General features: G+C 36.4%; 1 protein-coding gene across 1 annotated transcript in view; it reads left to right on the top strand.

Annotated features, from left to right (window-relative positions):
• Positions 1–363: 363 nt before the first annotated feature.
• Positions 364–12,065, top strand: part of PDE10A (phosphodiesterase 10A) — a gene marked incomplete at its 5' end in the record, with an annotated part of 61,161 nt that continues 49,459 nt past the window's right edge. The window contains 2 exons of the mRNA XM_009876313.1: positions 364–484; positions 2,396–2,445. Of these exons, the coding sequence (XP_009874615.1) occupies positions 364–484; positions 2,396–2,445 (171 nt within the window). The remainder of the gene's footprint in view (positions 485–2,395; positions 2,446–12,065) is intronic.

Below are 12,065 nucleotides of genomic sequence, written 5' to 3'. Positions count from 1 at the left end.
AGCTTTGGTGCTTGGCACAGTAGGTGCTTAAAAGGAAGGAGCTGAAGGTTGCTTATCTTATAATCGTCGCATCTCTAAGTTTTCCTCCTGAGATATTGTCACGTGACCTTGGCCAAGTTTAGGCGATTACTAATTGCTCAGTGGTGTACACGGTACTCTTTGAACAAATGTCTAATGGAGCATAGAGTGGAGCGTCGTGCCTCTTGCTTGGCAGTGACCCAGTTCTTCAGGCAACTGAATTAGTACAGTTGTGATTACCTTGGTATTGAAATATCAACATATTATTTTTAATGAATTTATGTGTATAAAACCTGCAAAATACAGCTGAGTTATTCTAAAACGTTCTCATCCTTGCTTCCGTAGTACCAGGATACGAATATGCAAGGAGTAGTGTACGAATTGAACAGCTACATAGAACAGCGCCTGGATACAGGAGGAGATAACCAACTACTTCTGTATGAACTGAGCAGCATTATTAAAATAGGTAAGGAAGACAATCAGATCTCTCTGAGCTTTTACTTAGCATCAGTGCATAGCATATTTCTTAATGTTTTAATTAATAAAGATAGGCATTGAGGGATAGCAGTGTTTTCTTCACATGTTGTCTCAGTGTGAACTTACTTCACCTTCTGTCCCTCAGTGAATCTCTGACTGCACTTCAGTGAATTTCATTTTTGGAGACAGTTGTGTATCCAATTGCAAAATTAGAGGCCCCTCTTAAATGAACCAAAGAATAGACCATTTAGGTTATGATGGTGTTGCAATGTCAATATTGAAAGTTAAAAAAAAAAATCCTGTCAGTAATATGACTGCATGCTTGAACTCCTTGTGAAACAAAACTGAGATGTTAGTAAAAAAGGACCTATCTTCTGTGTGATCTCAAACTACATTCAGTAGTTTAACGTTTTTTTCCTATCTGATGAGAGTACCTTTTTTTGTTAAGAAAATACTATGCGTAATCAAAAGTTAAAAAATAAAAACAAAAAATTCCCAGTGATAAGTGTGATTCTGCTTCTTTTTAGCCAGAGTGGATAGTGGATGTACTCAAACTTCAACAGGAAGTATCAGTAGATTTGTTCAGTATACCTTTCTAAAGAGCTGGCTGAAAGCTATTACTGTCCCTGCTTCTTCGTAATTTTCTAATGGTGACTAATAGTTCTGGTTTATGTATATGATGTTTTAAAAAGATCCCTTCTGTTTACTGATTTTGCCTAAGAGGTTATTTGGGTATTGATGTCCAGCTCACAGCAAATCAGACTGAATTTTGTTAATACACAGCAAATGAGAAGCTATAGGAGACAGAATCTGCTTATCTTTTACAATTTTTCTTTCTTTTATAAAGGTCTTTTATGTATTGCCTTTACAGTGCTCATTTGCCTCATAACTGAATGGGCTTATATACTGCAGCTGAAGGATTTAAAATCTGAGTGCAAATTGCCATGCCCTGAACTCTCACTGGTGTTATGATAAGCAAGTAAACTACACATGGGATTTTTTTTCCTTTTGTCAAAAAAAGCGGAAGGCCAATTGATCTGATCACACACAAGTATAATCACTCCCCTGAAATGTATTAAATGGATCCTTGTGTTCATTCATAAAAACCTCAGATATGTACATTGATTGGTTAGAATGTTTATTAACTGTTGGAAAGACAGACAGACACTCAAAGTGTCAGTCTGTTGTGTAGAGCAGAGTGCAAAAACATCAATTGCAATGTCCTCTTCTGATTTTGAGAGATTTCATTTTAGCAAGAAGTTAATTGACTTTAAACTTTTGAGAGTTTAAGGGAATTGACTTTATCCTGTTTCTTACCACAATCTGAATCTGGGAGAAATTGACTATATATATAAACTTTCTGGTGTGTGTCAGTGTTTTTAATATGGGGCAGGTGCAGAAAAAAGAAACAGGTTGGGTTTTTTTTGAAACACATTTTTATGGCAATACTTGCAGTGTTTTATTTTCTCATCATTTTCTATCTTAAGGCAAGGACAAATATAGCCATCTATGAAGGGTGTTTATTTTGCATATGGAAATCATAATGTTATTTGGCTGATTATATTGTAAATACATGTTCTTGTGTTACTTCTATACTTTCATATGAACTAATTTAGAATGTGCAGACATTAGGCCTTGAGATAAGAAGATATATAAAGAGGTAGTATCTAATTATCTTTCAGAATGTAGTAAACGACCGTGGGTAAACCAAGAATTACCTTGTAACTCAAACTTCGTAGAATCTGGGAAGTTTCAAGGGACAATGCAATAGACCTGCACCTTTAGATTTTTAGATGTATATGCTAAGTGCAATTGAATCTGTGATTTCACCTTAGAGATCTTGTGTAAGTTTGATTTCTCCCTGTAAGTACAATTATTTCTTTTTTTATTGCTTTGGCAGCTACAAAAGCTGATGGATTTGCACTATATTTCCTGGGAGAATGCAATAATGTAAGTATACTGGATTAAGATGCTGCTTTTCTATACAATTACAACTGCATTTTCCAATTTGATTTTATTTTGTACATCATTTAGCAGCAGATGTTACTGAGCGCTGAATATTAGCTATAGACTATTTCTGTAAAATAAAAGTTTCCTAAACATAGTGGTAATGAGAAAGTTTCCTACATTCTTTGGCCTTTTAATTTTTTTAAGATTTGGCAGTAGTACTGTTGTTTCTCTGACTGGAGCAACTTAACTTGCGAGTTAGCCATATTATTAATTGTCTTTAACAAACAGAAAACTTAATGGAGATTTATTCTCTATATAGCCTATTCTTTTCATCCATTTACCTGTGAGATTTTCTTTTTAAATGTTACCAGGTCTTCTGTTAACTGCCAGTTTCAACTTGATAGTGCAATAATATAAATGTCAGATGTAGATTTTAGTTAGCATAAAATAAATGGTATCTTTAATATGTATGAATTAAATTAGTTTCTAATGTAATAATTTGAATAACAAGTCCAATATTTGCTGTTTTGTTATTGGGCATTTAGAATGCATTACAGTTTTTCTGTCCATGTTAATTTGTACAGTTACCATTACACAAGATTTTGTACTTACTTCTAATGGCTACCAAGAAGGAAATGCAGTCTATACTTCAGTCAGTTTCATCAACTTAAAATCAGAATTTGTCAGAAATTCCAGGTCTTGCATTGGTTCAAGAAAGAAACTAGACTCTTCTTATTGAAAAATGACTAGAGAGGAAAATATTTTTCTTATTGTTTTTGTTTCCTTACTTTACAGAGCCAGTCTTAGCAGTTTATTTTTGTAGAGTCCATTAGCCAATTTCCTTTGCTCTTTGTGAAATAATTGAATTCAGAACAAGGAAAGAATGGCATTTTTGAAATAATGGAAACAGGACTGAGGATGTACAAACCTGCAGGTGACTTGAGCCTTGCCTGAGAATACTTTTTACTTATTCAGAAAGATTAGCTCAGTCAGTTGAGCGTAGCGCTAACAATGCTAAGGTCGCGGGTTCGATTCCTGTTCAGTCCCCATGTGTTGCCTGATCTAGTCGAGAGGTGGCATCCCTGGCAACAGGGAGGCTGGATTAAAATGATCTCTAAGGTCCCTTCCAGCTTAGGCCATTCTGTGATTCTATGATTTGAATGATGTTGAAGAAGAACTATACAGAAAGTAATGGAGATGACATTTTCTTTTTTTTTTTCATTTAATGATTATTTCATATAGTAAAGATAGCCCATTTCATTATTCAGAAATTGGGTCTGACCAAGTTCTGTAAGTGTGTAAATAGGATGTATTTTTGAATAACCCTTTCACTGAGGCATTTTAATTTAAGTAGTATATTGTTCATCCCTTGTGAATGCAGTTCTTGGTTCTCATTAGAAGGTGAGAGCATCCACTGTCACGAGTGGGGGGCGATGCAAACGGTCACTGATGCCAGAGGCAGGAACTTGCAGGAGGTGCTGCCCTCTGTCCCGAAGGCACAGCCCTGGCCAGCTTCGGTGGCAGTAACTGCATGCCAGCTGAGCAAGTTCCTCTCTAAATGCCCTATAAGAGATTGAAGTAAAATTAACTTTACAGGTTGAGACCTAGAGAAGTCTCACTATAGTGAGGTTTTTCCTATTAGGTCAGCATGGCATAATACGGGGTTTCTTCCAGTCCTCTGATACACAGAGGGCCTGGGCATTTCATGACCTTTTTTCCTTTTTTTTTTTTTTTTTTTTTTAAGTAGTCTGTTAGGCAGTTGAATCTATTTGCTTCCCAGTATAACTCTTTCCTGAAAAAAGTTCCAAGCACTAAAAACACACATTGACTTTATTAACCACTGCTATGTAGCTGCATCTCCCGAAATGGAATGTTCTTCATGTAGTTATTATAGGGACTAATCCCAAGTCCTTTGAAGTTAGTGTGAGATTTTCCATTCACATTATTGGGCTTTAGGCCAAACTCATGTTTGTAGTCTTGTAACAAAATAGTAATGATTAGCTTATTTTTTGTGAGAAGTTGTAATTGAAAATTAATTTGAATATCTTTGTCTCTTGAATATTTAATTGAAAGGATGTGTCCCAAGTGAGAATAACCATTGTCCAGCAAGTAGGGACAATATATTTATTTTTATTAAATGGCATTTTTAAATGGAAACAAAAAGATTCTGCACAGCATAAACAGCAGAAAGGAGCTAGTTCTTTAAGCTGAAGTTTCAAAAATCATAAATACTTCTATCATTAGCCTGGGCAAATAGTTGATGAACACCTATGGCCACATGTTGAAGAACAGCTTTTATTTTTTGTGGCTTAATTTTTTTGATGATGGATTGGGACTTAAGTTTTGCAAATTCAACAAAAAAATCTTTTTTTTCGATTTTTGTGTGTTAGCCTGAGAAATCTATGTAAATCTGCTTGTATTTATCCAGTCGGCAGCCTCATACTTCAGAACTAAGCCTGATGTAACGGTTATTTTCACCATGCTTTCAATGAAATAATTTGTGCCTGAATACAGCTTTTCTGGAGTGTGTGTATGTCTTTTTGAGAATTAGGTACTAGGAAGTGACTCTGTAAGAACAGAGGAATTCTGTTAATAAATAGATACCTACTATCTCTTAAATAGTTTTGTTACATTTAGAGATGTGTGTTCTGACTATATTCGGTAAAGGAAACTTAGGATCAAAACTGAAACAAAAGCATTATACTTCATTTCAGCTCCTGCTGTAAATATGTACGGGTGTACTTGTACTTCTTGTAAGAAATCTAAATTCGAGAATTGATGCACATTAATCTCAGCTAAGGAATGTTTTTGCAATGTGAGATTTCCATAGGTGCTTTTAGCCTAGAGTAGATAGTGAGTTTCTAGTTAGAAGATAACTTATTTTACAGAAATTCTAGCTATTTACAAAATGAAAAATAGCAAATGGTGACTTTGTCCTGTGTGCTATTTTTCAGGAGTTAGTAAGAATTAATTCTGAATCTCTCTTTGTGGTGGTTTTTAGTACTGGCAACACTCCCTTACATGAAAATGCTATTAAAACTGAAAGCAATGAAGAAGATGTGAAGAAATAATCTAGATTATTTGGTCCTTTTTGTTTTGCAAAACCTAGATGATGCACTTGCCTTTAAAGGAGGACCTTGATTTAGAAAAAAATCCTTTAACAGACCAAATGTGATTTTGTTAAAATAATTGTCCGTATATGAAGCTTCTTTAGGGCCTGTTTTCTTTCTCTCTACTAAAGTATACAAAACTATATCTTGGCTTATATTAGAGTTGGATAACAGCACAAGGTAATTTCTGACTGACAGATCAGGTCGCATGCCTTCAGGATCTTTGCTTGAGTGAATTTGCTTGAAATGGAAGGTGCCACACCTGGTTACAGGTTACAGTGCATTTCTTTATGCGAGTATTACTCGGAATCGGTGCCCGGATGAGTGTGGCCAGTTCAGTTATTTTAGCGATGTTCTGGTTGTTCAAGTTGCTTGGGAGTACTCGCAGTTGTTGCACTCTTTGCTATGGGTGTTCTGACAGTATGATACTGCTTTTCAAATGATTGGCCCCAAGCAGGTAAGTACCACTCGCATGCCCGGAAAGTTGCCTTGTGTATCAGAATTTGGTTTTGCATATGCTATACGTGCATGCATTGCAAAATGCTCAGGTACTAGAAACAATACAGCTTCCTCATCAGGGTGGAGTGATCTGAACAGACCTGAGGTCATACTGCCTCTGCTCCTTGAACTTTCTCCGTATCTTAAGAAATTATTTTTGTCCATGGGTGGATGCAGTTATGCAAATAAGGTGGTTTGTTCTTAAGGTCCATAACTAAATACTGGAGACTGGAAACACTTGCAAATCAAACAGGAATGTTTCACACCTCTCCAGCAGAAGTCTTGACTTTATTTCAGTTTTCTATTTTATTCCCAGTGGGGATGAATATATAGTTCATAATGCTCCTGTTATGACCTTAATTGAATATCGTCTTCAGAAATGACTTAAATAATTTACTGAAATCCTCATGTTGGATGGTGTGTTTGTAAATCAGTGGGCCTAAGTACCATGCTAGCTGGGTGTGAATTTAAGCCCATAACCTTACATCTTTACAAGGCAATATATCTAAAATACTTATCACAGCTATAGAATTTCTAATGTATTATTATATTATCTGATTCTTCAGATGCTTCCTGCTTGTAGTCCCTGTTTGTCTAATTCACCTCATGGTTATGGTGTGATTCCTATGTAAAGATGCATGACTTTGAATTTAATAGGTGTACGGTTACAGTAGCTTTTACTAGGTCTTGCGAGTGTTACTTGGCTCCTGAAACTGCAAATTGTGTTGACAAACAGGTCATCCTTGCTTCAGATAGAAGTTTCCAATAGCTTCATTGTACAAAAAATAATTATGTGAGGCCACAAATATGTGCACACACTCGATGCTTTAGGGTGTATCTTATTAACCTAATCTAGGATTTCTGGTCATGCAGAAATTGTTGCAGCTTGATGTGCAGTGCCACCTAGTGAATTTATGGGGTGGATGACTTGAATTATTAAGAACTGGAGAAAAACCATCTACTACTTGCTAACTCTCTCAGGTTTTTGTGCCAGGCTGTGGTACTTTTTTTGGAATGTGTAGGCATCTTCTCTAAAACTTGAGTCTTTTAAACATGTTTCCAGGTGAAACCCTTCTAGCTTCAAGTCAGTTTAGAAAACGATAGGCTCTATCCTTGAGTCTGTTCTAACATCGTGTATTCTTTTTGTATATAAAGTGGAAGAATTCTGTTACTTTCTTATTTACCAGTGAGTAGTGATACTCAGCAGAGACAGAAAGGTACTGATGAATTATAGAGTCTAACTCTGAGTCAATAAATTATCAAACTGAAACAAATTATGTAAATAACTGTCAAGATATATTTGAGTGAAATTTTGGTCCTGTTTCATTTAATATTTAGGTAAATGGACTTGTCAGATATGGTTATGATGACTATGCTATAAATAGAATGCAGAACTGGTTAGAAAACTAGTGGTTCACTATCACAATGGGAGGATATGTCACATAAATCCTCAAGGATTTGTCCTGTATCTGGTTTTGCTTGGTATATTCATTAATGCAATTTATATGCAGCTTGCGCTTTACATGAAATTGGGAAGAACAGCACATGTGTTTGTAGGGACAGATTAGAATTCAAAATGATCTTGGGAGAATGGTCTGAAGAAACTGTCCAATGATTCAGAGAGGACGAGTGCTGGGCTCTTCATAGACTGCTTCTCTCTGTGTAGGGCAGCTGATGACTTTGAAAAAAATTCTGGGGTTTGACGTGAATTTGATGGTAAACATGAGTTAACAAGATTATTGCTGTAGGAAAAAGACACTGTAGCAGAAGCGGAAATCTAGCCTTCATGTAAAGTGCTTTTCGCATTCCTCTTTGCACTGCTAAGGTTACAGGTGGGATAATATGTCTGGTTTAAGCACTGCACTTTTAAGAAAAAATCGGAGGATCTGAAGTCTGTCCAGGAGAGACCAGGGAGAATGGTCAGGAAATAAAATAACTGGTACTGCTTAGTTTGAAGAAAAGAAAGTTGAGGGATGAAGATATGCCTGCATAAGGCAGAGAGAAAGGGAATCGTCTCTTCTCCATACCTACAGTGTGCAGGGCAAGAAGTAGCAGGCTTGAATTGGCACTGGGAAGGCTTCCCCAGCTGTGGCTGTAATGAAGCTCTACAGTGTGTTGTTTGCAGAAGCTCAGGGATCCTGGAGGTATTTCAGAACAAACCAAACATCTTTCGGAAAAGTGTTTAGCTGACCATGCCTTAAAGCGGAAAGGATGGAAGAGAGATATGTCAACTTTGTTTTCTGTGTCGATGAACTGATATAACTCTTGTGGTGTTTTTCAGTGTGTAAATAGTTTGAAAAGTTTCCGTGAATGAAGTGCAATAGAAATTGATACCATTCAGAAGGATGAAAACATCAAAAAAAGCCCACCCCGTAACTATTAGTTGTTTTACAGCGTATAAGCACATCATCAACTTTTCACAAGTATTCAGTATTTGTACGTGTTATGTAGTTTAAAAATGCAAGTCTCCTGTCAAGTACACAATTAGTTATCAAGAAGAAAATAAGTTTTTATTAACAAGGGAGGTAGTTGCTGGGTTTTCCTTCTTTTATCCCCATGTGCTTCACACAGTTAGGGCTGCTGCACTTATATTTAAACCCAGGACATAACTGCCTGCAGCTCTTTAAAATTTCAGAATGATAGTATTGGGCTACTACCTCAATTTAGCCGGTTTACAAATCTAAGATTTTTGCCTGTGGATAGTTTCCAAATTAGTTCTCTTTGTTTGGTTTTCTTGGTCATCGTTGTTTATTGTGATAGAGTTTTATTCCTGAAAAGAAACTGGCATTAGTGCACAGCCTTTATACCTATTTGCAAATAATTTTACCATTAGGTTGTATTGTCTTAGATGTAGATTTTTACATCTTTATCAAGAGTAAAAATCTGTTGCTGTTACTGAACAGAAAAGGATGTGAGCAGCAAAACCTGTTAAGCTCCCTTAATATCAACTTGCTTAATTCCCTATTTCTCTTTAATATATATTTGTTTCATCCCCCAAGCATCAAGTCATATAGCAATGCGTTAGTATTAAGGCTTTCATTTAGCGTCAGCTGAATATTAAATGATTTTCCATCAAGCATCTTTAAGGCTGGTCTTATCAGCAAAATTTGCCATGAAAGAAACTAGAGCAGGATCCATTCACCCTTATGACGAAACCAGTTTGTTAATGGAATGCTCGTCATACATGTACTTTAGCACTCATTCTAACCATTAAATCTGATTCTTATCCAGACCTCTTTTCTGAAAGGAAGTTTTAGAAAAATCAGTTTATGATTAGTGTTTGCTTGTTTATAAGGAGTATGACAGAAAAAAAAAAAAAAGAAAAAAGAAAACAACTGAAAGGTTTGTGAATCATAGAATCATAGAATGGCATAGGCTGGAAGGGACCTTAGAGATCATCTAGTTCAACCTCCCTGTCATGGGCAGGGACGCCACCTCTCGACTAGACCTGGCAACACATGGGGACCGAGCGGGAAAGTGGTGACCAATAGATGTTTACAGTTCAAATTCAGCCCAGGCAAACTTTATGTAGTTGAGTATTTTCCCTTTGTGAGTTGGGATCTGGTGTTGTGCCGGATTCCCATGAGTGCTACAGACCAACCACTAGAAAAACAGCGTCAATTACGCCTGTATTTAACCTCTTCATCAGAAGAGCCAACGACTGGAAGAACCTGAAAACTGTTTGTACTTTCTTATCACTGTAAGAATATCTGTCAGGAGGTGCTGATCGTATTGTGTTATGAGACTTTAGCTGCCACTCCTCATCTTTTACTGGGATTTTAGTCTGCTTCCTCTGCCAAGAATTAGATTTTTCACTAGAAGAACAAACTGTGGGGCCAAGATGAGATGAACATCAGTATCTTAGCTGTTACAAATGAGGAGCAATGAGGGGTTTTTTCAGCCATAGTGAAAGAGATTCAAGATAAATTACTTCATTATTTCAACAGACTGTGTGCATGGCACCAAGCAAAGAGCACCAAAAATCATGGTATTATGGGTTATACTGTATGGAACTTGTTGGAAAAAGATTGGTAATAGGGTAGTTAAGTTTGATGTAGGTAAGGAGATTCTATCTGTGACTGGAAGGATAGGAAACAGATCAAAGTAGGGAATTGCAGGATCTGCTGGGTTGCTCCTGGGTGCCAGAATGCATGAACCGGGCAGCTTCCAAAGGATTTGCTCTCCAAGGCAATGTTTGCTCTTTTGTGAGTTTATCAAACACAGAGTGACTGTCCCGTCTTGGTCGCCTTCTCGTTCCTTGGCAGGAGAGATACCTAATGCTCTGTCTACATTAGATATCTTTTATTCCTTAGCTTGTGCCAGAAGAGAAACAGTGCCTTTGCAGTGTCAGTGAAGAGCTATTCATGTTTTTCTGTTTCTGATACTGGCTTACATTCTCCTTGCAAGTGGTTACAGCAGCAAAAGATACTGTGAGCAGTGCAGAGGTGTCCTGCTGCCTCTTCAACCTTTTCCTTTTACTGCCATGTGAGTTATCGGTACTGTATTTGGGAAATTTGTATTCTCATGTGGTTGAAAATCCATTGGTTCCTTATTCTGATTATAGATTGCCGTTCAGTGTCTTTACGAGAAATGCAAACTGTTAGTCTGGTTTTGAAGTAAAATATTCAAACCTACAAAAGAAATGCAAGTACTTCGAAAGGGCCAAATCTATTCCCTTCTTCATTTACTTGTGAAGCTGTGTATAATATATCTGATGTCTACAGGCAAACATTTTTCATGACCTTTTTAGCTGGTGAAGGATGATTTGAATGTGCATTTGCACATTATAAGAAAGCTAGAGTGATTCATGGTTAGAAGAGAGTAGATGAGCCCCAAATTTTGTTATTACTACTGTACATTTTATTTTGTGTTTTCTCAAGCAAAAGGAAAACCAGGAAACGTGAGCTGAATAGGTGATGTGGAAAAGCTGGTGGTTTTGGACAGTGGTTATTAAAGAGATTCCCTTAAAGCTGTGTCTGTGGGATGCCTCAGAGGTTATTGCAGTAAAATGCTAGAGCAGAGCAAAGTACAGCTTTTTTGTTCTAATTGCTTTGTTGGGTTTTTTTGGGCTGACCTTTCTGTTGATGGCTTCTAAGATTTAACAGATTTGTTAACAACCCTCCCCCAAAAAAACTTAAGGAATTTCCACATCCTTAATTGGCAACAAATGTTTTAACTCATTCAAATTCAAATTGATCAAATAGGGATGTATCTACAGTCATGATACTTTATTAGGCTTATTTATAAAGTAAATATGGACTCTTAGAAGCTTATGGACTAATTGGAGCTTATGTACGATTATGAGAAAATGTACCTTTATTTTTAATAGTGCTGCATGATCAGGATGAGATTATCAATTGTTTCGTGACAGTACTGCGTGGTGGTAGCAACACTTCATGGTGTCAACACATTTTTTTTGCCATTGGAGATCCAGTGAAGGCCTTTACTGGAGAAAAATATGTACATGTGGAACAAGTTCTTAGTTTTCTGCTGTTTGGTTTTGTCACTTTTTCTTGTGTTTTGAGAAGCTGTTTCCGAGAAGAGAAATATTTGTGCATCACTTTATATTTCATTATGAGCATGAGTCAGGAGACTAGTGTGGAAAAGCACAGTTTTTACTTGTAATTTAAATAACACAGTTACTTTGCTAAAAATCACACATTACTGTCTTGACGTAAAGAACCAAATATGTCTTAATGAAAAAGTAAGAAGAATGATGTGGATAAAAGTGTTCGTCTTTGGAAAGATCAACATGAGTCTACAGTGCCCTGTTAACTTAATTTGACTACTTAGACTATGTAAATTAACCTATAAACATTGTGTTTCATCTCCTACATTTTGCATTACTCTGTAATATGAATCACCTTTTCAGTCCTGAACACATTATATAGATACATCTCATCACATCTCATATCAACCACATTTCAGTATTGAACACTATAGACTGTTTTTACTGTAAAAGTACTTTTTAAAAATAGTAAATATCTTTCCTATAAGCATATAATGTAACAG

Source organism: Apaloderma vittatum, unplaced genomic scaffold, assembly GCF_000703405.1.
Source record: "Apaloderma vittatum isolate BGI_N311 unplaced genomic scaffold, ASM70340v1 scaffold4379, whole genome shotgun sequence".
Taxonomy (NCBI): domain Eukaryota; kingdom Metazoa; phylum Chordata; class Aves; order Trogoniformes; family Trogonidae; genus Apaloderma; species Apaloderma vittatum.
Note: the sequence above shows the minus strand (reverse complement) of the source record. Positions and strands in the feature narration are given on the sequence as shown.